We start from the raw sequence: 26,953 nt of genomic DNA, 5'->3' as shown, positions 1-26,953 counted from the left end.
TCTGACATCAGGACAGTGTGAACATTGCTGTACCTTTCTCGCAGTACGGCTCTCCGTCCTCCATGTGGAAGAGGCTGTTTCCAAAGGGTTTGCCGCAGGCCGCGCACACAAAGCAGGTGGTGTGCCACGTCTGTCGCAGGGCGTGCATCACTTCCTGTAACACAGATGACACAACATGTGAGAAGGGCTGAAGTGGGTGTATGTACATGACATATTCTCCTTTAAATGATTTGCTTCATGAGTATTTAAAGGGCCATTCCAGTGTTTTTTTTCATGTTTTAACTATTTGCTACAAATCATTTATTATTTTCAACTACTGTAAGCATGAGTGCTGTACCGCGATAGATTTTTCTGTGGGAGGAAATGTCCGAATGCACTGCAGGTATGCAGGTGGACAAGTATGAAAGTGGAGCATCTCACCCCCATGATCTTGGTGTTGCAGCGGGCACAGGTCGGAGCGAAGAACTCTTCGTAGCAGTTCTCGCAGTAAACGTTGTTTTGCTCCTCCACAAAGCTAACGTCAGCCAGAGACATGTGGCAGTAGTGACAGTGGAACTCCTCAGGGTGCCAGGACCGGCCGAGGGCCACCAGGAAGGGACCCCTGAAAACACCAACAACAACAGGCTCTCAGGTTCACTCAGTTTGAGGTGTTTATGATGTTTTGACTAAGCTACCTGCATTTTTCAAATTTTTCAAACTTAAGAACTACACAAGGAGGTGTTTTAATCAATAAGACAATGCAAACATTGTTATCATAATACCTACAAACATAATAAAATAAATGTATTGTTATTAGGAAATGTTTAATCAGGAAGTTGAGATTGAGACCTTGTTTTGAAGAGAATTGTTCATAATCAGAAAAAAGGCCAGAAAACCACAATTGAATAAAAACTGGTACAAGCAATTCATAGTCATAAAATTATGAAAAAACATCAGATAATAAATCTTTAAAAACACCAGCAGAATGAACAAATATATCTTCAGGACAGTAAATATTAATGGAATAATTAATTAGAATTTAAGGTATAAAATAAAAAATTGAGATTCGGTCATATACATATTCATATACTCTACATATATCCATTCGTTAACAAAACATATTTATCTGTATAATCAGGCAGTTCAAACCAGGGTACAGTGCAGCATAATATCATGTATATAATATTTTTTTTGTAAATTACCTGATGACACTGTTACAGGACCCACACAGAGCCGTGCGGCTGCTGGCAGCGAACCTCTCCGCCCTTTGGGCCACACCCCGCGCCACAGGTGCGAACGGGGCGGGGCTTGGTGTGATGGGGGCAGGGCTAGGTGCTGCATGTGCAGAGGGAGAGGGGTTGGGGATGTATGCTGGAGGAGGAGGGGCGCCCTGGGGCAGCGGCTGCATCTTCATGGTGGTGGTGGTCATCTTACTCGGGTCGAACTTGTCGGCAAAGTTGGTGTCGGACACCCAGGGGGGTCGGTTAGAGGAGTCGGGGCCTGCTGGAGCAGGAGATGGGGCAGCAGCTGGAGGGTGGGGCTGAAGTGGAGCAGGAGCAGGAGGTGGAGCTGAACCTGGAGGAGAGGAAAAAGATTTAGGTGAAAGCCTCAAATTAAGTGGAATCACAACAATAACTGTGTTGTACAGGGGTTCTCACCTGGCTGCGACGGGTAGATGCAAGCGGTGCTGAACACCTTGGGTGGGGCGGAGCTAAGAGGGATCTGAATGGAGCTCTGCTGAGTGGGCGGGGCCTGTTGCGTGGGGGGCTGCTGGTACTGCTGTGGGATTGGCTGCTGATACTGCTGCGGGATTGGCTGCTGATACTGCGGTGGTATTGGCTGCTGATATTGCGGCGGGATTTGCTGCTGATACTGCTGTGGGATTTGCTGGTACTGCTGCGGAGGCGGGGCTTGTGGAGCATGGTGCATGGCAGGAGGCTGACCATATTGGCTGGAGAGGGATGAAAAAAAATTCTGATTTCATTATCGTGACTTTGTGAACAGTCAGTTTTGAGCCAGTTCTGAGCCTCCTGCAACTTTATAACTCATTAAGTTATAGTTTAAACGTTTAACATCACTTACTTGACTTTATTCCATGTTTCAGGCAATGATTTGTTAATTTGCAGGTCAAAAGTCGTCTCGGATACATAAAACCTTTGTTTGATGTCGTATTAAAATTCTGTTTTATGTAATTTAGTTGTTCTACTTTTCAACTTCATCATTTGACCTGCAAATCACCAAGTCAGGGTTTACTGGGTTGTGTAAATCTTAGCTTTGTATACAGAAAATACATACACAGGATACTTAAAAGTTAGTGGAAGTTTTAATAAAGAAAGCTGAGGAAAACCAGCCTGTAAGAAATGAGTGTCAGTAGCTTCCCAATTAAGAGAAAGATGGAAATGTGACAGCTGGACTGTCATCGTTCAGAGCCAGTCAGAAGAGAATCAGCTTGTTATTTAGCTAATGAACAGATGAAGTTGTTACTCGACAGTTACATGATCCTGGACTGAGCGATGCACCAACGCTGTCGGGGTTAGGAGTTCGACTCCCATCGGGGTCATCCATTTCAAAATAAAGGCCTCAGTCTGCTTCACACAAAGTGCTTGGTCGATCTTCTAACAGCATCTGAACCTTTTTTGATGGCGGAATCAGGTCGGACTCTTTCTACAATTTTACACAGATAATTTTTCATTATTGAACTACTTCTATTATATACTATATTATATAAATAATATCAGCAAAATGTACTTAAAATATGAAAAGTAAAAGTATTCATTGTGCAGTTCAAATTTACCTATCAGTGTTTTATATTATAATTGATGTTTCTGGATTATTATTACTGCTGAATTAATGTGTATGTTGCATTTTAATGCTGTACATGTTTAAACTGGCTGTCCTTAAGATTTCAGTCCTGGTTGATTTAGAAATTCTATTTGAGTGAAAACAAAGGAGTTGTGGTCAGAGTTGAGCAGCATGGCTTTTGATATTCCTTACTGACCTGCTATTTTTCAGATAATCATAATTACATGTTTTTGTGTCTTTTCAATGGAGGAAAACGTAATACAGCATTTTCTTTGTAATGTTTGTAATTCTGCCAATATATAAATATTGCAATACTTTCGTAGGTGGGCCTTGGGTTCAACCTTCTTTGGCGATAGATAGTGGCTTAACAGACATTTATTTTTTAATGAAATCTTTGATATTGCCACTTTAAAAGGGTTATTTTGGTATTTTTCAACCCAGTCCCTATTTCCCGATGTTTTTGTGTGTAAATGACTCTTGGACACAAAAACATGAGAAAATAGGGTCCAGGCTGAAATTCCCTTAAAGGTTGTGTTAAGTTTAACTCCTTTAAATACTGTTCGGTAGTTTAATCTACAGCAATGCATTTATGCGAGGTCAAACGACATCATACACACTAGTTAACTTGAAGCATACTGAGGCCTTAAGATCACTCATGGTTCTGCAAAGGAGTTTTAGATAAAGAAGCCTCCGTTTGATGGCAGATGTTGTGTTACGTAGCGAAGGAGAAGAGGCAGCATGAGGTGAAATAAAAAACGCCGGCAGCATGTGGACTCGAGCGCTGGATCCCTGCAGGTCTCGGTACCTGGAGACTGCAACTCTGTGCTGGAGGCTGTAACCAGCGGCAGACTGTCGCTTCAGGCTGTAGGTGTAGAGACAACAACAGCAGAGGTCACCATGACGATATGCAGCCTGCTGCTGGCGATGCCTCAGTGGGCTGTTTTCTAACCACAGCTGCCTTTTTAGGATTGTGTTTGTTATGTTTCTTAGACTCTAAGTAAAATGTTCTCAGATTTATTTGCCGTCCCAAAAACAGCAAAAAAAGCCCTGAGATATAACAACAAAGTATGACTCACTCAGCACGTCATCAGCACCATCAAAGAGCCAACAAACAAGGACACAAAAACATTTCGACCACATTTCGATGACATCCTGTGAGTCCCAGATGTCCCACCAGCACATGAACGGAACACAAACTCAAAATCCTCCAGTAGCACAAATCTGAGATCCAGATCAAGATCAAAAGGGTTAAAACACAACATCATATCACAGAGGACACAATAGTCAGTCAAAACTACGGAGAGCTAAGAGGTACAATATCTGCAAACAAACCTGTCACTTCAAATCCTTTTATCCTCAGTACATTGTCATTTAAAAAAAGAATAATGTTAATGAGAGAATGAAGAGTTTTGTGATATTTAACCAATTTTGTTTTTATTTCTCTACATCTTTTATTCCCATGTCAATCATTCCAATGAATCTTTTCATTTCAATCTTATTTTAATAAAAATCTATTTGTATTCCTTCTCATGTTTTCTTTAAAACTTATTTTTTAGGTTATTATAACTGTAAGTAGAGATTTTCGTATGAAAGCAAACAGAGCATCAATATAGTATCTTATTATCATTTTTTTTTAATTCAGGTTAAAATGATTATTGATATATTCATAATAATTATGATGTTTAACACTGCCTTAATTGCATTGAAAGTTGTTATTGTCAAACTATTATTTCAAGTTGAACATAAATAAATGTCATGTAAATGTAATACACCCAAGAATAATTTCACTTTACTGTCATGAAAACACAGTGGAGTTTTCTTTAAATATTTTTAGGTCAACATAAATTAAACATGCTTCCATTAACCTGCAAAATAAAGTCACCAGAAAACAGGGAAATATCATAAACAACTGACGGAAAAGTTTTAAAAGATACACAAAGTCTGGTGTTATTCTATAATGTTCCTATTGTCAACAAATGTCATGTTTGGACTCAAACCGACAACATGTTCGTCCGTCTCTAAATACTTCCTGACTTCCTGTCTGTGGCTCTTAGCTCTAAGATAAGCACAGCTGCTTGGTTACCTGTAAGGGTCAGGGCCAGGTGAAGCTGGGTTCAGAGGCTGCGGAGTGGCAGGGGCGGAGTCGGCAGAAGCTGGAGCATGCTCAGTAGGGCTAAAGCACAGAAGGCGTTAGGAGCAACAGTGAGAGAGAGCTGGAAGCATGATATATACAGTTTACACTGTACATTTACAGTATATATGTACACATGCAGTCGTTACAATGTTCTGCATGCACATGTATATACTATTCAGATCAGATTAGTTAAAGGTCAGATCAGATTAGTTAAAGCATGGAAAGAGAAAAATATAGGTTGCTATATTCTCATGTACAAATCAAAAAGCTTTTTTTTTTCTTCAGTTGTCTAAAAAACAAGATTTCTTATAAAAAAAAAAATCCTAGTAAAATAAAATGTCCTTGATGTGAAGTATTTTAGTCTTTTATTGAACCCCAAAAGTTATTACTAGTGCAGCAATTTGCCCTTTTCTATCAATATTGATACTCATTTATAGCACATTCTGGAAGTTACAACGTCAGCCCTGTCTCTTCAAAATAAATCTTATTCCCAATTTGAAAAAGTTGCCACCTGTATTATGTTCCGTGGAATTTTTTTCAAGAGATTGTGGTTTCAACTAAATGCTGATAATCATATTTTGTTTTAAGACACTGCAGCCTTTTTCTGTATTAAACCACTACATGATCTTTCTCTGACCTGTTTCTTAACATAAAAAAGTTTAATAATGCTATAGTCAGATATTCTAAGATTGGATTTTTTGTTGGAAATTAATTTCAGTCAGAATGTGGAGGACAATAAGGAATGATGTTAATTAACCACTTTTAGACCTCCATGTTGGGGACAGCTGCTTTTAAATGAATGCAAAATATTATAGAAAAGTCAAATTAAATCAATATGAAAAAACACCCAAATTAGATAAATGATCTGTATATAGGTGAGCATTGGGGGGATGACTTTATAAAATTCATTAAAAAAAACCATATTTCTTTGTGTTTTATCTCTCTGTGAGTCACTTCTAAACTCAGGATTCAGGATGACTTAGAGACAGAAAGGGGAAAAAACCACAGTCTCTTTATTGGCGGATAAAAGCTTGACCTCTGCTCCTATTGATTCATGTTGAGTCATTGCACGGCGAACACGGACTGACGGGAGCAGGGAGGGGGCAGCAGGGATCGATTGTGCATAATGGAGGGATGATTAAATAAGTGCGCGGAGCAGAGAGAGCTCCATCCATCAGTGTGCAGGATGGAGGCGGGGTGGAGGGTTAAAAGCTTTTGTCCGTCCTCTCAGAGAATGAGCAGACCTCCACGCTCTGATATACTGCGTCTGATTCTCTCCGTCGGCTCGGCTTCTATTTCACAAACACTTTGACAACAGCAGCTAAAAACAAGGAAAACAAACTGGGAGAGCAACAGGAGACAAGGAGTAAAAATCCTAATTTAGCCAGAAACTGCAGATATTTGGTCCAAATGTCAAGACATTCATATCTTTTGCAGTCGCAGGATGTTTTATACAACCTCTGGTTTACTTCTTGAGGTTTTGCATTGTGATATGTTTCTTTTAATCTTTCAATTCCTTATAAAGTCATATATGCATGTCATTGGGTTTTAAAGTGCAGGTTGTCAAGATGTCTGTTGGTTACACACAGCCTTTATCTCAACAACATTTAAACAGCCATGCTGTTCATTAACCTGCTGCATAACAAAACACATGACATAGTGTTTGTAGTTTATAGTCTGCTCTGTTACAAGTAAAAGACGAGATACTAAATATCAGTAATGGCAGAAAGTATTCAGACCCTTTACCTTATTAAAAGTACAAATACAACACTGTAAAATACTAAAGTATAACAAGTAAAAGTCCAAACCTCAACATTATTATTGGAGGCCAGGATTAAACCCTTATCTCCATAAATGATTTTAAACTTAAAATAAAAGTTGTGATGTTTTGTGTATATAAATATTGTATATTTAATTTGTAAAGTAACTAAAGCTGTCAGATAACTGGAGTGCCATGAAGAGAAAATACTCAAATAAAATACAAGTACCTCACATTAGTACTTGACTTTGCAGAAAATGTTAAGCTTTGAGTTTTATTACTGTGTTTCAATGTCAACATTCAGGCCGTGAATAAGAAAAAGTTTGTTCGAGAACTGTGACCTCTCTGATAAAAGTTTGCGATCTAGTAATTTATATCTATTATTCATGTAAATATGACTGGAATGGAAGATTATTCTCTTAGTACTGGAGACACTTATGGTTCCCTTGGTCACAGTCACAATCAGGCCAAAGGGCTCTAATACTCTCTTTGATCAATCAATACAAAGTTTGATCAATATAAAAAGGAATCTATTCATGTGATCTCATGTCAGACAGCAAAACCTTTGTGTTTCTCAGTCCCACTGCTCCCCCTTCTGGAGAAACCAGCTCTTTACATCAGACAAATAATCAATCATAACTTATAATGATGAATCTGCTGTCATAACAAATCTCCAACCTGCAACCAGCTGAATCATTGCATGATTTGTTAATGTTGACTCCAAATGTCAGCTTATTTTCAGTGATGAAACATTTTCTACAGGTGGTTTAAGATTAGGAAAATAAAGATTTAATTTCGGTAAATTTATTTAATCACATTTAAGAATAAAGAAATATGCTGAATATTAAATAAAACATTTGTTTTATTTTATTTACTCATTAAAGGTTTTATGTGTAAATTCTAAATAATCAAGCTGTCATATATATGTAGTGATTGTAGTATCAAGTACAAATGTTCCCTCTTAGATAGTAGTGGGGTAGAAGTATAAAGTAGCAGAAAACTTCAATACTTCAGTAAAGTACCTAAGTGAATGTACTCTCCACCGCTGCTGTATTTCAGAATAAGAGTCTAAAACCTGGCCAAGAGGAGTTTACCTGAATGTACAGGATCATTTAAGACAGAGGGGACCTTTAGGGGCAGTGAGAAGAGGTGAGGGGCGGGGCGAGGTGTTCGGGGGCGGGGCAGAGTGTACAGGTGAGCAGCCGGGGGGTCAGCAGCTGTCTAATGGAGCTCTGCTGCCTACCTGCTCCTCCTCAGAGCCTCCTCATCATCCTCCTCCTCCCCTGGCGCTATAACAGACAGAAAACAAAAAGGAGAGAAGACGTCAGTGAGCATCCTCAGTTTAAAGTTAACATACTAGTGAGACAGGTAAGTAAACTTAAATAAAAACACAAATTAAAAAGAATAAGTCATCTGACTTGGATTGAAACATTTTTAATTTACATACACTACCGTTGGAAAGTTTTGTAATCCTCTGCCACTACAGCTCGATTTGTTACATTGCCTGATAGGAATACTCTTCTTTATGCTTTTAGGTGGTTGAAAGTTATCATTACAAATAGATTTTATTTCGTATGAAGGGTTTGTTTTGTACAAGGAGCCCTCTAAACTAAAGTATAATAAGAATAGAATAAATCACAAGTTGTTGGTAAAGGGCCGCCAGAATGTGTGTAGATTTCAGTATCAAAAGCAGAATAATACCTAGAAAAGCTTTAACAAAGATCTTCTTCAAACTTCACAATAGAAATAGAAACCACAGTTTAAATCTCTTATTTATTTATTTTTTTTGGTTTATTTGGTAGGGACAGTGCACATTAATAAAACATTTCCTTAAATGCGCCAAAGCTAGCCAAGAGGCTATTTTTCATCTGTAGTCCCAGTCTAACCGCTGAGTAAACTGCAGAGGGCCATAAGAAAAATGGACAACACTGTGGGGACATTGACTGAATTAAAGTTTGAATGATACAATTCTTCTTCTTTTGGGGCCAAATCTATTTACAATGTATAAATAATATAATAATGTATTATTTACATAGTGTCTGGATTATACTGTTTTTATCTTCTTAAAATAATTATTATTGAAGGAAAACATTATTATCAACAGCTGATTCAAACTTTTCAACGGTGGGGTACATTTATATGAGCGTTTACACTTAAATTTAATGAAACAGGAAACTTACAGGACTCTGTGCCCGTCATGTGGGCCAGGACCCGGAAGGTCTTGGACTGCATGTTGACTGCACAGCTGCGGCGCCCCCATTCGCCCAGGTCCTGGTCCTTCTCTGCACTCTGGACGGCCTGATAGACCGGGGAGTCGCTGTCTACAAGACCATCTCTAACTGGGAGAGTACTGCAACCCCCCCCGACACCAAACCAAGTCAATACCAAGACACTAAAGCTTGAATGGACTTTAAAGGAGCGTGTTTATATTTTGGGTGGAAAGGGGGTAAAGTTTTGGACGTCCTGCAGTCTTTTCACTTAAAACTGTAGCGTTTTTTAAGATTTAAACAAAAGAAGCAAAATATTGATCTAGCATGAAATGACAAAAGAAAAAGAAAAGGTAAAAGAGCTGGTATTGATTTGATTTTGCATGAAAATGAAAGTAAAGATGAAAATGGAGGCAGTGGATGCAAATGAGAGGAAGAGCAAAATATGAGAAAACACAACATTCTGTAATGTGTTTCAGGATTAGATGTTTGTTTGTTAGACACAAAATGAACAGATAAACCACTAAAAGAAGGAGAAAAGGGGTTCAGAACATTCAGTTTGTGACCAATAACACCAGTTTAACTACTTTCCGTTTTTTTATTCTAATTCAAAGTGTTTTTTGGTCTGTTTAGTTTTGTATTACAATCCTCAGTAGCTGATAGTTTGATGACTGGAGAGACGATGATGAGGAGGCGGAGGATGATTGTAACAAACGGGAGTGTCACTGGTTTTCCAGTGAAGCTCGTCCTCTCTACAGCTGAATGGTTTTGTTAAGACTAACATTTCAATTCAAGCCGGGTGTAAAAGTAGAGCATGAGGAATGAAAAATGTGTGTAGATGTCCGGAGCAATTTCAGTGTTTTGTCTCTCAGGGGAGAAAAAGAGAGCAATTTTTCATGCACATCTCCTAATGCAATTTTTTCCAGCAGGATGGATAATTGATTGGTAGTGTGAGAAGAGGAAGAAGAACACACAGTGGTATTTCTCTCCATGATTGCCACAACAAACAACAACAACAACAACAACAACAACAACAACAACAACAACAGATGAATCACTGTAATGCTGCAGAGATAAAAAAAAATAAACCTCCTTATAACAATTTGGAGATTTACTTTCTTAATTTAGGCTGGTCTTAAATTCTAGTGTCTTCTTAGTTGAATATAAGCTGTATTCAAAATATTGATTACACTGTTGATTATTATTATGAGACATAAACTGGCTTGTGTTCACTTCCTTTTCTCTGTTCTTTTATAAAATGAATTTCCAATATGACAGAGAATGATGTTGTATTGCAGATTCTTTAAATTAATTTAATATATATGTATATGATGCAGCAATTAATCAAATGTAGTCCAAACACTGAATTAACCACAGATTTAATCTGGAAGTGCTTCTAGAAAATCTCATTAAAGGTAATGTTTGAGGTTATTACTAACATTTGATTTTGTAATCCTGAATCTGAATGAGATGTGAATGTGCGGCTGCTCAGAGACTCTGTTAGTGACCGAATGCATTCATTTCTTCAAATCACACATTCACCACATGAACACAAACAGCAGCGCCAGCAGCTATGAACGCACCACAAAACAAACTGCTTTAAAACCTCCAATGATCACATCAACCAGTAAACTGCAGCAACACTTGCACAATCACTGTTTTCTTCTTTCAAACCATAAATCATCAAGGCAAAACAGTCAGAACTAATGTGGGCTAAAAGGAAGGAGGAAGAGGAGGAGAGGACTGGGCAAGGACAGGAGAGTGTTTGGGATGGACTACGTTAATATCCATCATCTTAAAAGGAAGAATAAATATGAAGACAGACTGAGAAAGGGGTGATGAAGAGGAGGGAATACAAGAAGGAAAAAAGGAGTAAATCCTGAAGTGACTTTAATATATACTAATATACTAAACTAATTTGTTTTGCCAAATATGTTTTTTAAGGAAAACACAACTACTGACTGGAATATGTTTAATATTCTAAGAATGATGAAAGTGTGACGTATTTGTAAATAAGTAGTGTTTAAACATAATTTTTGCGTTAAGAGAGGAGGAAGATGATCTTGTCACTTAAAACTAAACAAAGTACTTTGAATAAAAATTGTAATTCAAAATTTCTTTAAATTAACTATAAATTATGTGTTTTGCAGAATACCTCATTATTTGGCAATTATTTCTAGGAAAAATGGCAGTGTATGATTGTAATTTTGAAGAGGAAGATGAGAAAGTAGGAAAAGCTTGAAGTATAGGAAGAAGTACAAGGAGGCAAAGGAAGAAAGATGGAACTTTGGTGAGGAAGAGGAGTACATGGAGTGATGGTGAGGAGCAAACCAAGGGGATAAAAAGGAAAACATTGGAGGAGGAGGAGGATGACGAGGAAGGGGAGGTGTTCTTACCCGCCGTCGTGCCCCTTCCCCTGCGTCTGCCCCTGGATGACGTCCATGATGGCGTCCTGCGAGTACATGCCGATGGGCGTGTTGTACTGGGCGTGGATGATGTTGCCCCTGCCACCAGGGGCGTTCACCTCTATGTGCTTATTGGTGGGGGGCGGCGGGGGGGCGGCGGGGTTGAAGCCGGCGCTGTTGTTGGCAGGAGGGGCGAGGGAGGACGGAGGAGGACGGATAGGTGCAGGGAAAAGGAAAGAGGGAAGTTTGTGAGGGAAGGAGGGCGATGTAGCTGACGGAGTTTGTGTTAATTAGAAGAAACATCCAGCCATGCTCACAGCAAACACACCGTCAAATCTCATCTGATGCAACAATGAAATGCTTTCAACAGAAGTCTGCTCTCGTTCCTCAGAAACAGCTCAATCCAACATCCATCTTTCTGTATGAGCCTATCCACAACAAATCTCAAACTTTCATATTTCATGGTGCATTGCATAACAATCCTACTAATTATGGAACGTATTCACAAACTGGTTGTTCCAATACTTGAAAGAAACTGAACTAATCAAGGCTTTCTTTTCAATTTACTGTTTATATAAGAATGCACCTTCTCTAATCTCACCATGCAGATAACTTCTGCACTGGCTCTGGTTACAGTAGATTTACACAGCAGCTTAAACAACTAGTTTCTATTTTAAACTCCCTCTTGTGTTACTTTCAGCAGCTTCGCATTGTCTTTGTGGTTACTGTTATAACTAAAGCTTGAAAATATTTACAACATAACATATTAAACCTTTAGAAAGTCCATTAATCCGATTTATGGACATTTCCTCATTGTCTGTCATTGATCAACTTTAAGTCCTTAACGGCTACAGAAACAAGCAGGAAAAAGCATCAAACCAACAAAGCACACATTCAGTTAGAGATTATAAATCTGATTTTATCTGAACCTTCGCATCAATCAAGCCTCATGCATGTTCAAACTGTTCAACAGGAACCTCAGAAAAATGTGTCAAACTGTGACCTTTATTTAAATGCCAAAGAGACGTAACATACAGCAGGGATTTAATCAATCATACACACACACACACCGATTTTTTTGAATATATGACTGTGTCTGAGGATGCATGCAGAGTCAATCAGCACACCACAAACACCAGAGGGACGATAAAATATCCACAACAACCCAGAGGGAGATTCTGACAGCTAATTAACTCACTGCTACTATTAATTAGCTGAAGACTCATTTGTCTCCTTAGTTTAAAGAAGCCATCACTCTTTTGGTAATAAACAACAACTTTTCAGTCTGAAACACACAGCAAACCATGATGATGCACATACACATTATTGATTTTTTTTGAGGGAACCCCAACTCTGGTACCTCCTCCTCATATCTGTCAAACATCAGACGACCATTTCTAACTTCCAGAATCTGACAATCACGGACACTTAACGCTGTGATTGTTCAGCTGTGTGGAGATGTGAATGCCAGGTTTAATCTTCTCTCTCAGCTCTCCTTTTTCATTCTTTTATTCTGTAATTTATTCAGTTTGCAGAGGCTGTTAACATCCTCTGCAAACTGACCCGATATTTCCCGACACTGGATCCGTTTAGGCATGAAGCAAGTAGAGAGCAATGTTCTATAAGAGGAGAGGGAAACATCTGGGGCTCATGGGAAACGCAGCCTTAATTTGGAGAATAGAGGCAACAAACTATTTGCACCATTTGTTTTTATTTGGATATAGTAATTAAACCCAGTTGTCTATTTTTGGACAATGATGTACTGATGATTAAAAAAAGGCCACAGGCAGCATTTCATCCCAACAGGGAACACAAAGACACCCACAGAGCCAAACCATGCCTTAAAAGGACCAAACGACACAAGATGCACTCAGCAGCAGAGGATACTAACTTTGGAGGAGCTGGGGGGAAAATCTTGTTTGACCGACAGCCAAGAGACAGAGGAAAGAGAAGATGAAGTCATTAGAAAACACGGTCACATGTTTGTTTTGTGGGTTATAACAGCAGGAGAACTTCTGCTACAGAGAGGAAAGAAATAAAGGTCAGAGGTCAGAGATGAACCCAATGTCCTCGCTCTACTCTCGTGGCTGCAGAGCTGTCAGATCTGTGAGTGAAGGGAGATTTTTAATTAAGAGACAGAGAGGGGAAACATCTTCCACAGAGTCCACTTGGGGTGCAGAATAAAATAAGCAATAACAATAATAACAGTAAAAGAAGAACAACCAGCCTTCTCCCAACCGATTTATAAGCCATAATATTTATTTCTTAAGACTTCTTTTCTTCATTTGGATGTATACGTTTACTGATATTTTACGTGAACATTGTATAAATTGTTAATACCAACATTCTTTAAAATGTGATCTTCAGTCCCGTCAAACAGCGCATCTTATCCCCTCGCAGACTTGACGTGATGACAGTGAACACAACACTTCTTACGTTCTAATTATCACTAATGTGGGTTTGAAGAAAGCTTGAGGATAAGGTTCCACATCTTGCATCAATACATTGCTTTTATTCTGTATAAATAGCAATGAAGAAGCATTGGAGTTCTGCGCGCGCTCAAATAAAAGTAGAAAGCCTTTTTTTCACATTTCCATATTAATTACTGTAAGAGTGGTGTATTTGTGTACTTAGTTGTGTTCACAAAGAAGGGTGATAAAAACAGCTAAGTCTCACTGCTTGTATTTGCATTTTCAACAGTGAAAAATATACTTGATGTATTTATACCTTTGAATGGATGGATGGATGAATAAATAGGCTGATTATTTGTTTGCAGATTGCAACAAACTGAAACTTCTCTGGTTTGCCAAGTGTGTAGGAAAACTACAATGGCCGACATGAAAACGTGACAGACATCCCTGTCTAGAGCCAGTGTTTGTTCATTCTGTGCTACTGTAGAAACATGGTGGTGAAAATACACTAAAGAAAGCATACTTATTAATATTCTTTTCTGCAAATAGTTCCCCCTAAATGCTTAACACTGTACCTTTAGAGGGACAGTTTGACATTTTAGGAAATGCTCAGTTTTGTTTTTTTCGTGTCCATGAGACTTCTGTGTTTATGAAGATACTGACTGTGTCATACAGCAATTTTGGAGTAAGTAAGACAAGGGCAGCCAGACAGTGTGTGAGTGTGAGTGTGAGTGTGAGTGTGTGTGTGTGTGTGTGTGTGTGTGTGTGTGTGTGTGTGTGTGTGTGTGTGTGTGTGTGTGTCCAGAAGGTTCCCTGACCTTTAACAGCAGCCAGAGGAACAAACAGGTGTTGACCTCTTCAGTGACATAGTAACCGAATCACACTGTAAACTGAGGAAACACCAAAGGCATGCTGGGTAATGGTGTGTGTGTGTGTGTGTGTGTGTGTGTGTGTGTGTGTGTGTGTGTGTGTGTGTGTGTGTGTGTGTGTGTGTGTGTGTGTGTGTGAGTGTGTGTGAGTGTTTGTTTGGCTATGATTATGAATAGTTATGGTAACAGTCACACATTTCCCTTGACAGCTCTCTAATAATTAACAGTGTAAACACAGTTACAAGTAAAAGTACAAAAGTTTTAGCATAAATAATATACTTGAAGTACTAAAAGTACAAGTATTAATTGTTCACAATCACTCATTTCAGTATAATATATATTATTGGATTATAATTATGAATGCATTTATTTTCTCATCACTTTAATGTTGCAGCTGGTTAAGGTGGAGCCAATTGAATTATTTAATTTACTGCTGCTTAATGTAATCTATAATAATACATCCTAATTAATTTGTTGATTATATTTTGTATATTTTGATATTCTTAACGGTGCTGTGAGTGTTCTTTCTCCTCTATCTCAGCGCACTATGAGCATTTTCATATCTGATTTGTAATCATTCATCAGTTTTAAGAAGGTGCAGGTTCATGTTTAGTTTTTGGGCGACTTTTAAAACCCTGAATGTCCTGGTGATCCCACTTTTCTCCTTCTTCTTGGGGTTAAAGGTCAGCAGAACAGAGTTTAGGTTTAAATCATTCAGTTATTAATCTCTAATCAGAGTGGGATATTTCTACTACAGAGTCTCAGGCGTGACGTGTTGGTCAACACGGCAGGATAATGCTGCTAAAAGGTAGCAGAGATCTCAGGAGGAGGAGCTGCTGGTTCAGGTTCAGAAAAAAGCCAAAGAACCAGAGAAACATAAACATAAAGAATAAACTGTGTTTAAAATAAATATACTAATGGCTTTTTTCAGCCTGTTGGAACTTCCTTTAATTGGACAAAACCATGTTTCAGTTTGATCCTGACTGAGGCCGCCTCCATTTCTGGACCAAGGTCTGGCTGTTTGGTTCTTTAGGGAGGTTTCATAACTGTAATTTTGGTTTGGATCAAACTGAAAAGTCACAAAGTCCATATCAAACGAGGCAGGCGGGAAAGGGCCCGAAAGCTCATTAATTAACATGTGGTGTCCTGTTTGTTTAATCCGTACAAAAATGCAAATGTAAAAACCTCAACGCGCTTTACTTCCTCCTTAAAAATTCAAAGAAATAATAATTTTCACAATTTGTCGTAAATAACAGGCTGCTGAGCTGTTAACATGCAATACTTGTAAAGACTGAACTTAACTTACAACAGTCTGAATCAATGCTAAATGTTGTGGCAGTATGAATGGTCATGCGTTCACTTGCTGTTGTACTGAAGTGAACAGTGATGGGGCTGTTTATCTTGAAAAAAAGTGAAAAGGTACAAAGTTCTTTAGCTCCACCTTCCCTCCTCTATCAGCAGCTCTGCCTCCGAGAACAAACTCCTGCCATGTTTATCCCTCCTCTTCGTCTCTACCTACCCAGCAGGGCGACCCGCCTGAATGGCCGCCATCTCCCTCAGAGTCTCCTCTGAGTACAGGCCGATCGGTGTGTTATACTGCTTCCTCTTAGCGGGGCTGACCGCCCCCGACCCCCTCCCGGGAGAGTCTGCCTCTGCAGGCCCCGAGGAGGCGCTGCAGGCCGACAGGCGGCCGTTGACCTGCACTGACTGAGGTTTCAGGTGGAGCAGGAGGTGGGAGGAGACGGGGCGGGGAGGGAGCAGAGAATGTTGGGCAACATCTATCAATAAATGATCAATATGTTTTATAGATAGATGATAATGTATATGTTTTAAAAAGGTTTTATTATAGGAATGTGACAGTAAAACTGTCACATTTCTGCATCATATTTTTTTTTTACAATTACAAAATCAGGATATATATTATTTGTTTTTTTACATTTTATTTTTGATACTATAATCATATCATAATATGAATGACTATTATAATATCTTTCTGCATTCTAGTTTTATCAGTTGATACCTAAAGCTGGAATCTATCTATCTATCTATCTATCTATCTATCTATCTATCTATCTATCTATCTATCTATCTATCTATCTATCTATCTATCTATCTATATACTATATATATATATATATATAAAGATATCACTTTCCAGATTTTCTGTGATTCAAGATATTGATCATTTTATTTTCACAACCGAACATCTTCAGGGTTCATCCAGTGGCTTTTGAGAGGTTTCTAGTAGAACAGTAGTGTGTTTTGTTTTAGGTGGATTTGTCTTTTGGTATTTTTTGAGACATCATTAATGAAGTGCATGTTTGTCTTCCTGCAGCCACGAGGAGGTGACAACACATTATGTTGGACTAGTGTAGCTGAAACTGAGATTATGGAGTCACCATAGATGATTACAGAGAGAGAAAAAAAAAATCTATACATGTGCTGACAAAACTCTAGCTGGCTTACAAACAAATACAGATTTAAATCAAAAGTTAAGAAGTTAATAAACATACCAAAAATATAGACAATCAAAACATGAAAGATATGTGATGTGTTTATATTTGAACTACAGTACTGACTGACTGGATTTCCGCATCAGTTTTCTAATTATGATTGTACAATTATGTTGTGTATTTAGGATGAATTTCTGCCTTGACTGAAATTAAAATTGTATGCTATAATATTGTGATCAATACCAGATAGCAGGTGATCAGTTTCACCACAGTATCCAGGGCACATTGGGTACAGCAGGCATCTACTGTGCAGCTATGTGCAGCAGCAGAAATGCATTATGGGTAAAGTTACCTGTTGGTGAGGGATAAAGGCGTCGATTCTCGGTGTCTGCATCTGAGCGGAACGCTTGGACCTGCAGGAAGAAAAAGAAAAACAGATGTGATGATCCACATGTGAGATACTGCTTTGTTCGTGTGATTTTTTTTGCTGTGTCATCACCATTCATATCAACATTGTAAACAAAAGCACAAATTAATTAAGCATTTTTCAACAAACAAATGTAAGATATTTCTAAATACTGCAATCGTAAGTTTGAATTCCCACCAGTCACCCAAAGAAATCTCTAAAACCATTAAAAAAACTGTTCAGACGTGAGCTCTAAATACTGAATGTGTGTGTGAAACATTTTTAACTCAATCTGACATGATTTCAGACCTCTGACTTGCAACGACAAACCCTCTAAAATTTCATAAAACGTAAGAGGATCTTTTTTCTTTACATTTTTCTGTGATTTTTTTTGCACATTTTTTCTCCAAGTACTACCGATGGCACAACATTGTGTCATATAGTTTGTATTTTTTCAGAAATGTGATACAATAGAAGCCAACAGGCAGAAACAAACAAACAAAACAACAGCTGTTATTGTGTTGACATTTTGCTGCAGGGCAAAGTCAAAATACAAACCCATCTGAAAGATTTTAAGAAATCACAGGGTTGTTAACAAGACATTAATTTGTATTTTCTAATAAAGCAGGAGCTCTGAGTGTATAATGAATAACAAAACAGAAACAATATGAGTGCTCTTTTTAAGTATTTTCTCCCGGAACTAGTTCATAATTAACATAACCACTTTTACAAATTTTCATGCTATGAAATAATACATTTCACGTTGCAATTTAAGATGGAAAACAATAAAGGTAATCTTTGTTTCTTTGCTTGACCGAATCATCTCCCAAGTACAAACAACCAACGTTTGAAACTCAGAGGATTGCGTTGTGTAAATGTAAATCAGGGTGCATTAAGAGATCAGTTTGCAGGCATTTGATTTTATCCTTCAGTATGTGGGTCACTGTGATGGAAACGCTCTGTTTACTGATCAACAGAAGGACGCTGAGAGAAAGCAAGCAGAGAATGACGGCTAGAAGAAGATATCTGGTATAGAAAACAAACGTACAATTCGGCGCTGAAATACTTTATTGTACAATATACCATTTTTGAAGAGCTAGCTTTTTTAAAAGCTCTCCTAAATGTGTTAAATGCAATGCAGAAAATTGGCACATGTGTGTGCTTCCATACACGTTTTGGAGTGTGTGAAAAGATACAAAACATGTTAGGATAGAAATGAAAGATGAGGTGGTTACCTTGGTAAACATGACTGGGAGCTATCACCTCTTCAGTGTATTTTGGCAGCTTAAATTGACGGTGCAAGAACAACAATAACAATAAACTGGTTGGAATTATTTTGTTATAACAAGAAAGACTATTCTCAAACATCCAAGGACATCCCTGCACTGAACAATTGTATGAGGAGATACTGAGAATACTCCCTCTGGAAAGGCTGACCTAAACTCTTCATAACAATGTTGAGGGATTTATTAAGATATGGCAACCGGACTGCGTTCTAGTGCGTTCTTCTAGTGCGTTCTTCTAGTGCGTTCTTCTAGTGCGTTCTTCTAGTGCGTTCTTCTAGCGCGTTCTAGCTCAGTCATTCCTAAAGACTAGGCCAGGACCCACAGGTGGGTTGCAGGAGATTTTAATACAGTGGGCCAACAAATTTGCAGAATTTCTTCCATAGTCTTTTATAATATTTATATATGCAGTACAGTTTTTGGCCACATGAGGGAGCTTGAATGTTTGTATTGTTTAATAATTGTCCCCTAATTATAACATTGAATCTAATATGAAAGGCCAACGTACATTCTTCCTACGTTGTTTTACAGAAGAGAGATAAATAATGAGAGCATGTTTACTCTGCCCAAATGCGTTTATTTTGTCCCATTAATAAAATATTGAATGTGTATATGTTTTCAATAACAAATGCAGAAAACAATGTTGTCATTCACAAACGTTTATCTATTGGAAACGGCTGGATTACCTAGTCTAGATAATATAAGGTGATAATTAAATGTCAGTAGAGATGCTCAGGAATGTTTATTTCCGAACAATATCTCTCCTCACAATTTATAGATGAGGCATATTGTGAATTGGGTCGTGATGGATTTTCTTTACAAAAGTGGGTCCCCAGAAAAAAAGTTTGAGAAAACACTGCTCTGGCTAATTAAAAACATTGGAACTGCCTACATCATACCCTATTAATTTGAATGTAATTTATGTCGGCCTGGTGGTGTGTTTGTCCCGTTTGTTTGTACGCATGTGACTCTGGCTGTTTTTGTGTTGTGTACGTAGGTAGTTCAAAAACTATGAAAAATGTTGTTGTGTACATATTCAGAACTGGACATAAATGTAATTGTTGAATCCTAAGTGGGACTGGGCTCCAAACCTCTTTACTCTCTCAGCTTTAAGAAGTGTTGTTGACTCCAACAGTGGTTCTCATTTTGATCATTTTCAGCCACATTCATGAAAGAGCAGCATCTGATTTTTGTGTTTCCCTTTGTTAATTCCTGAATCTTTTTCTTGCCATTTTCCACCAGGTGCATGGAGAAGAAAAAGTCTGAAGAGGTCTTAACTGTTGCGAAACTTGAAGTATATAGAACAAATGTATTGTTAGACCACCCCTTTCAGCTTGTAGCCTTCATCAGGGTCATCCGTATATGTAATTGGTGCCAGAACCATAATAAAAGAAAAAAGAAAGACCTTCAGCTACATGTAAGCAGGAGGTCGAGGGTCAGATGTCAGATGTCAGAGAAAATGTTACTGTGATTGCAAAGAGTTCATGTTACATGATGTCCTCTGCACTGGACAATTCAAGTCAATTTAACTCAGTAAATGGAAGAAAAGGTTGAAAGAAGGACATCTTAAGATAAAAAATATATATTTTTTATCTTAAGATTTAGGAGAATTTCTCAACACATAAAGGAACACTTTATCCTTTGGTTTATCACACGCGGTACTCGTGTCAATGTGCATTGTAACAGAATGCTAATATAAATCTTTTGTTTGAAAAAGTACAGGCATTAGATCATAAAACGATCATATTCTTTAAAATAAGAGATGTGAGACAGCAAGAAACAGCATATCTTGTCATTTATTTGAGACGACTTGCTGGTATGAGTTCTGAAATTGAGGCCAGAAATCTCAGATCAAGTATTTCACAGATCCAACTGACTGACAATCACAGATTTATAAAGGTCATTTTGTGTTGCTTGAAAGATAAAAACCCACACAGTGACCCTGAAATGAAAATTCATTGTACTTTATATTATTCTGTGCATTGTATGTTTTCTGTGTGACACATTTCATCAGAGGAGGGAGTGCGAAGGGTCAATAAGTGTCAAACTGCTTCTGTTATACTTGTGTGTCAAATCTTCACCTCTATTTCCTGACCTTTGTGTCCTGCAGTCCACCACAGACCTCAATGTGCACTTTACAATCATGAAAACAACACGAGTGACATGAAAAAATGATGAGAAAAGGCTCCTCATCCTCAGTCAAACGTCTTATCTTCATCACCCAGAGGGACCAACATTCATTTCCTCACCGAGCTTATCAGATCTCCTCTGTAAGACACCTTCAGGTTACCAGAAGGATGATTTCACTCTATTTTGGTCCTGAGTGACACCAGAACAGCCTGATGTTCAACATCTGTAGCAGCCACCTTTACTTTTGTTTACCCTAAAGCATTTAAGACACCCAGCAACCTCAGAACTATCTATCCATCTATAATCCTCCAATAGTAGTATAATATTAGACCAGTAGTGGAATGTAACCAAGTAAAGTAAAGTAAAGATTTTTTATTTTTTTTTAAATTGGTTCAACTCTTATCTTTCTTTATTTCGACAAATGATCAATAATCATATCACAAAACAATTTTGGGGTTCCTCAAGGTACAATTTTAGGGCCACTACTTTTTAATTATTAATTATAACTCGGTGGTTTCATCAGGAGACACAGCATCTCTTTCTATGCTGATGACACAGAGGTTAACTAATCTAATCAGCTAATTTAATTAATATTACATTTGTTTATAAATACAGGGGAATAATATCAATTTATACAAACTATTTATTGTCGTTTCAATGCAGTAATTGGAACTATGTCTTGTCGTGTCAATGAAGTAACTGGAATTATTTCTTGTACAGAGAAGAAAAGAAAAACATTTAGGGTCAGTCATTAGTTTCTGCTCTTACTTGGTCATGGTGAGCGCCAGGCTGTAGTTAGCCATTTTTATCTTGTTCTGGGCCTCCAGGTGAGTCATCCCGTCAGTGCCGACGCCGTCTATGGCAACGATGACATCACCCTGGACCAGGCTACCCCGGCCGCTTTGCTGCCCAGAGTGATCTGTCCAAAAACAAAGACAAGACATTAAGATCCCATGTTTGCTCTGAGAATCTAATATTATCAGACACATGATGGGATAGCATGATGGAAACATTTCCTTTCTTTACGTCATCTTCGTAAAGAGATATGCTGAATGTAGGTTCAAGTTACACCACTGGTCAGCGCACACGTCAATCTGTATCCTTCAATCACTTAGTCACGAAGAACTGGATCAAAAAGGTTCATTGTTTTATATGAAACAATCAATCAAATGGGAACATAATTAATCAATGAGTTAATGATTAATATGTCAGCATGCTAAAGTCCCCTTAATCTGGAAATCCACCTCAGGATTGGAGTTTTGACTCTCATTCACAACACAGTTACACAAACAAAGGGTCAAGAGGACTGCGTTCAAATCAAACTGTTTATAAAATACTCCAAAATTCAGAGACCTCGTAGATTTTAAAATTCTGTAAATCTTAACATTTGCTTATTATCACTAAACACAAAGTAGAGCTGAGGCTTGAAGGAATGTTATAAATTCTGCAGGTATTTGGTCATTAACCAAAGTATTGGACAGATTAAAATGTGAGAACTTTCATCCATCAGATGAAGCGTGAGACTCTAAGCAGGATGGAAATATGTGAACGTGTTCACCTTGCGACCTTAACTCACAGAGTCAGTCTTTAGCCTGGTGGCATCTGTGGCGCCTCTAACACAATGCCAGGACACAAGTGTTCATGCCTGAGTGTTAAACTCTGGACAGCTGTCTGTACGCCGCTAACCCCCACTGAGTCACATCCAGTCACACTGATTACTCCCCAAAGAATCCCTCCTGCTCTTGTCTGCTTTGTCTTTCTTTTTCGCACTTCACCATAATTTCCATCCACAGGAGTTATACTATCTTCAGTCTGAATAATGTGACCTTTGTACTCACACCTGTAGGAGGGAGTGGAGGAGTAGTAGAAAAAGGTGAACGAGGAGGACCATGATTAGGTTATTAAAAGTAAATTTAATCAAGTACTGTACTACAGATTTTAGGTATTTGTAATGTAAATACTTGAGTATTTCTGTTTTATACAAAATGATACTGCATTTAGATAAATATTTTACTTTTCACTTCACTAAACTATCTGAAAGCTTTAGTTACTTCGCAGATTACAGTTTTTCACTGCTTCCCTGTCCACTGAAAACCATGTATCTCAAGATGTGTTTCCTTTGTGTGTTGAGTAAATTCTCCTACTTCCTCAGCTAAATAAACTTTTTAAAAAGCCTCTTGGATCAGCTGGAAAAATGCATTGTAACAAGGCAAAAAAACAGGCTGTTTTTCTTTTTAAAGAAACGTGGTATTTAGAGAAAACAGCGACGCTACAAACATATGATGATTTTATAGAATATGAAGCATTTCTGTAGATTAAAATAGCCAACAGTATATAAAGGAGCAAAAATAAGCCCAACCCTAAATATGTACAGCAATATAATGAATCATACACATTAATGTAGCAGAAACATCATATACAATAGAAACATAATGACAGGGAATATCTCACTGCAACTGAAACTAACAATTATTTTCACTTGCGATTTATCTGTTGATATTTTCTTAATTAACAATGAAAAATGTCCATCAGTGTTTTCCATAGTCAAAGATGACGTCCTCAAATGTCTTGTTTTGTCAACAACTCAAAGTTAATTGGTTTACTTCCATAAAGGAGTAAAGAAACTAGATACTATTCACATTTAAGAAGCTGGACTCAAAGAATGTTGATAGAATGTTTATATATTTACTCATCATAAATTCATTGCACAGATTAATAGATTTTCAAAGAGTTAGGGATTTTTATTGTAGTTGAAAATTAATACATTTTTCCTTTTAAATTTCAAAGTGTATACTTTTGCTTTGAGCATCTGTCTAATGTGAGAACAGAGTGCTAAAAAAACAGCAGACGCTTGCAGGATTAGCAGGAAAAAAATGCAGTTGAGACCTGGATGAAGCTGTACTTTAGATACACACACTCTCTCTCACACACACACACACACACACACACACACACACACACACACACACACACACACACACACACACACACACACACACACACACACACACACACACACACACACACACACATTCCCAAACATACACACACACAGTCGGTGATAGAGTTTAAATAGCACTGTGACACTTAGCTACAGCTCTTATCTCGCTCTGACTCATCTGGCTGACATTTCAACTGAATGCGGGTTAATGTGGCGTGACTGAAACATCGCCCCCTGGAGACGAGCTGTTAGTTGTCGCTGACAGCGGTCGGACAGCAGAGTTCGTGCACACGGAGGACTGATCTCAGAATGAATTCAGCAGAGCTCAAAGCTGAAGGAAGCTTTAACACAGCAAGGTGTGCTTTGAAAAAATATTTGTTAAGTGTTTTAATACAGTATTGTAAACATCCATGATTTCTAGCTCGCTTTCTTCTTCTTTGTCTTTGCTGGCACTTTGCAGTGTTGCCACCTGTTGGTCCGTATAAAAGCGTAAAGCAATTGGCTATTGGACTGTGTAACTCGCCACATGTATGACATAAACACTTGCATTTCATGGAGGGAAAAGTAACATTCAGGCACTGCTGGGATTTGAACCCAGGATCTCCTGTTTACTAGACAGGCACTTTGACCAACTAAGCCACAGCGCCTCTGTACTAACAACTTACTGTATGTTGATTCAACAAGACCAGCATGATTATGAACACTGTACTTCGGATATTTTTCAAGCCTCTGTAACTCCAGATGAGGTAAAATAACGATAGGAAGAGTTCTTACCGGCCAAAATAAATGAATAACTTTTTTTTCTCTTTTGAAACTGGAATTCATCAATTTCTTTAATTCAACCCAAAGATGATGCTTGGCTTAAAAAATGCAGCCAGGTATTTTAAATTAAAGCAGACACAAAAAGCATCTTGGTGGAGGAACAAACATGTCAGATGTTATTTATATCTGGGACAGAAATAACAAGGCACTGCTGGGATCGGAACCAAGGACTTCCTGTTTAATACAATGATTCATGAAGGAAGATTTTACATAAAATCTTAGATTAAGTCATTGACAAAAATATTAGGCACTATGGCTGAGTTGGTTAAAGTGGTTCAAGATTAAAGTGCCTGTGTTGTAAACCAAAGATCCTGGGTTCAAATCCAAGCAGTACCTCAAAGAATAAAATAATCATCTGAACTATATTCCATCCCTCTCTCATATGAGTGGTTAAGTAAAACATACGTTACTTTAAGAAAGCGGTTTTCTTGTAAAGGAAATCCTGTATTCATATGTGTTTCCCATCATCTCTGGCTCTATTTCTTAAAACATTCTTTATTCATTTTCAACCAAACTAACAACTGGGTTGATTGGAAGAGAATCAACAGTTTGGATTAACTGGAAGAATGTGTTGCATGAGTCTTCAGTTTAGATCCTGGGTTCAAATCCCAGCATTGCTGCAGTCAGATAACTTCCTACAGGAAACTCTTGTTGCATCATGTTAAAGCCTCCTGTTTGCTGACTCTATCCGATTTCAGATTCCAGATTATTTCATCACCACCGGTTGGATTAAAGTGAACAAATGTTTGGAGAGTTTGTCTCAGTGGGTTTGAACAATGTGAGTCCTGTCCAGGCTGCAGAGTGGCCTACTTTCCCCCTGAGCCATTGACACTGACCCACATACACTTTACACAGGTCCTATGTTCGCACCACATCGACTACATTATCGATCTACTGCACAGTTTTCTTAGCAAAACGGTTCAAAAAGTTAAATTCTTTACATTTCTTTACGTACATTACAGTGAGGGAGTCTGCCAACATCGGATTCATCATGCACAGTTTAAAATGTGAATCTGGATTTTTTCGAACACACTGACCCCGACAGCAACGACTATGTAGGTCTGTAACTATAGAACAAGAACTGATAAGACCTGTGTGTGTGTGTGTGTGTGTGTGTGTGTGTGTGTGTGTGTGTGTGTGTGTGTGTGTGTGTGTGTGTGTGTGTGTGTGAGTGACCTTCAGAGGCTAAAAACAGCCTTCTGCCTGTCAGCAGCTACAGACGTTTGCTGCCACTCTGCAGGCCTCAGTATGCTGCTGCTACATGTGTCTGTGTGCTGTAGGAGCAGTAAAAAGTGCAACTTGTGGAGGGCAAAAACTAGATTTAGATTATGTTCAATCACATTTCTACTGCACAGATCGACTACACAGAATATTAAGGGTTTATTGGTGGAGGTTAGACTTATAGTCATTTTGCATCTCTTTTGGTTGTTTAGTCTCTTTGAAGTCGTTTTGGGTCTCTGTCTAGTAATTTAGCATTTGTTTGTGGTTGTTGTCTTTTTACAGCCGGTTTGCATTTCATTGAAGTTGTTTTGCATCTCATTGTAGTAATTTTGGATCTTTGTTATAGTTGTTTTGAGTCTCTATGGTTGTTTAGTGACTCTTTGTAGTCATTTTGCGTCTTTTTTCCGGTCATCTGATAACATTATCAAGCATAATCTGTTTTTTTGTGACAGGCAGCATGACGACATAATATACCAAATTATATCTTAATACGATCCGGATCAGTCCTGGATCAAATTTGGGGTTCCCTGATGTAAAACCGTTTGGGATCCCCTGATCTGTAACAGGATGCGTTGGGATCAGGAGCTCACGGAGAGCTGAGTCAGCTTCCATGTGTTACAGCAGGAGTCCAGTTACTGAGAGCTCGGCTTTCACACAGACTGTAAAACTTTATTTAAGCAGCTCAGTCTGTGCACAGACGCAGAGAATACAAATTGGACTACAAAAATTACACACAAATGTTTGCAGAGTTGGATTTTTAAAAGATTTATCTGAGTAAAAATGAAGCATTTGAAAACGCAGGCTCAAAGAACTGAATGTGAAGGTTGAATTCCAAACAAGTTTATGTTCTTCAGTAGCTGCAAAATCTTAAAAAACATTCTTGTATTTATTCTATTAGTTATCTTTTAATTTTATATTTATATGTGGCAGCTAAAAATAAAGCTGCACCGTTGCAGCTTGTCTACAGACATTAAAAATAAATCGTAAAACATAATACTGAATAATGGTTTCACATAAAACCTGATTATCTAGACTAAAACAAGAGTTTCAGGAGGTCTAATATGCTTGGAGTATTTCTATTTATTTCTTGTTTTTTTAAACTGAAAGTAATCTGAAGGTCGAGGTCAAGTG

General features: G+C 38.1%; 1 protein-coding gene and 1 non-coding gene across 2 annotated transcripts in view; both read right to left on the bottom strand.

Annotated features, from left to right (window-relative positions):
• Window positions 1-26,953, bottom strand: part of LOC129092389 (LIM domain-binding protein 3-like) — a 35,504-nt gene that overhangs the window by 1,211 nt on the left and 7,340 nt on the right. The window contains 10 exon segments of the mRNA XM_054600329.1: window positions 34-154; window positions 421-601; window positions 1,182-1,548; window positions 1,626-1,930; window positions 3,587-3,643; window positions 4,865-4,954; window positions 11,278-11,476; window positions 17,350-17,432; window positions 21,607-21,733; window positions 21,736-21,757. Of these exon segments, the coding sequence (XP_054456304.1) occupies window positions 34-154; window positions 421-601; window positions 1,182-1,548; window positions 1,626-1,930; window positions 3,587-3,643; window positions 4,865-4,954; window positions 11,278-11,476; window positions 17,350-17,432; window positions 21,607-21,733; window positions 21,736-21,757 (1,552 nt within the window).
• On the bottom strand, window positions 24,353-24,426 carry trnat-agu (transfer RNA threonine (anticodon AGU)). Its single transcript has one exon. It is a non-coding gene; the product is annotated as a tRNA-Thr (tRNA).

This window comes from Anoplopoma fimbria, chromosome 6 (assembly GCF_027596085.1).
Source record: "Anoplopoma fimbria isolate UVic2021 breed Golden Eagle Sablefish chromosome 6, Afim_UVic_2022, whole genome shotgun sequence".
NCBI lineage: Eukaryota > Metazoa > Chordata > Actinopteri > Perciformes > Anoplopomatidae > Anoplopoma > Anoplopoma fimbria.
Note: the sequence above shows the minus strand (reverse complement) of the source record. Positions and strands in the feature narration are given on the sequence as shown.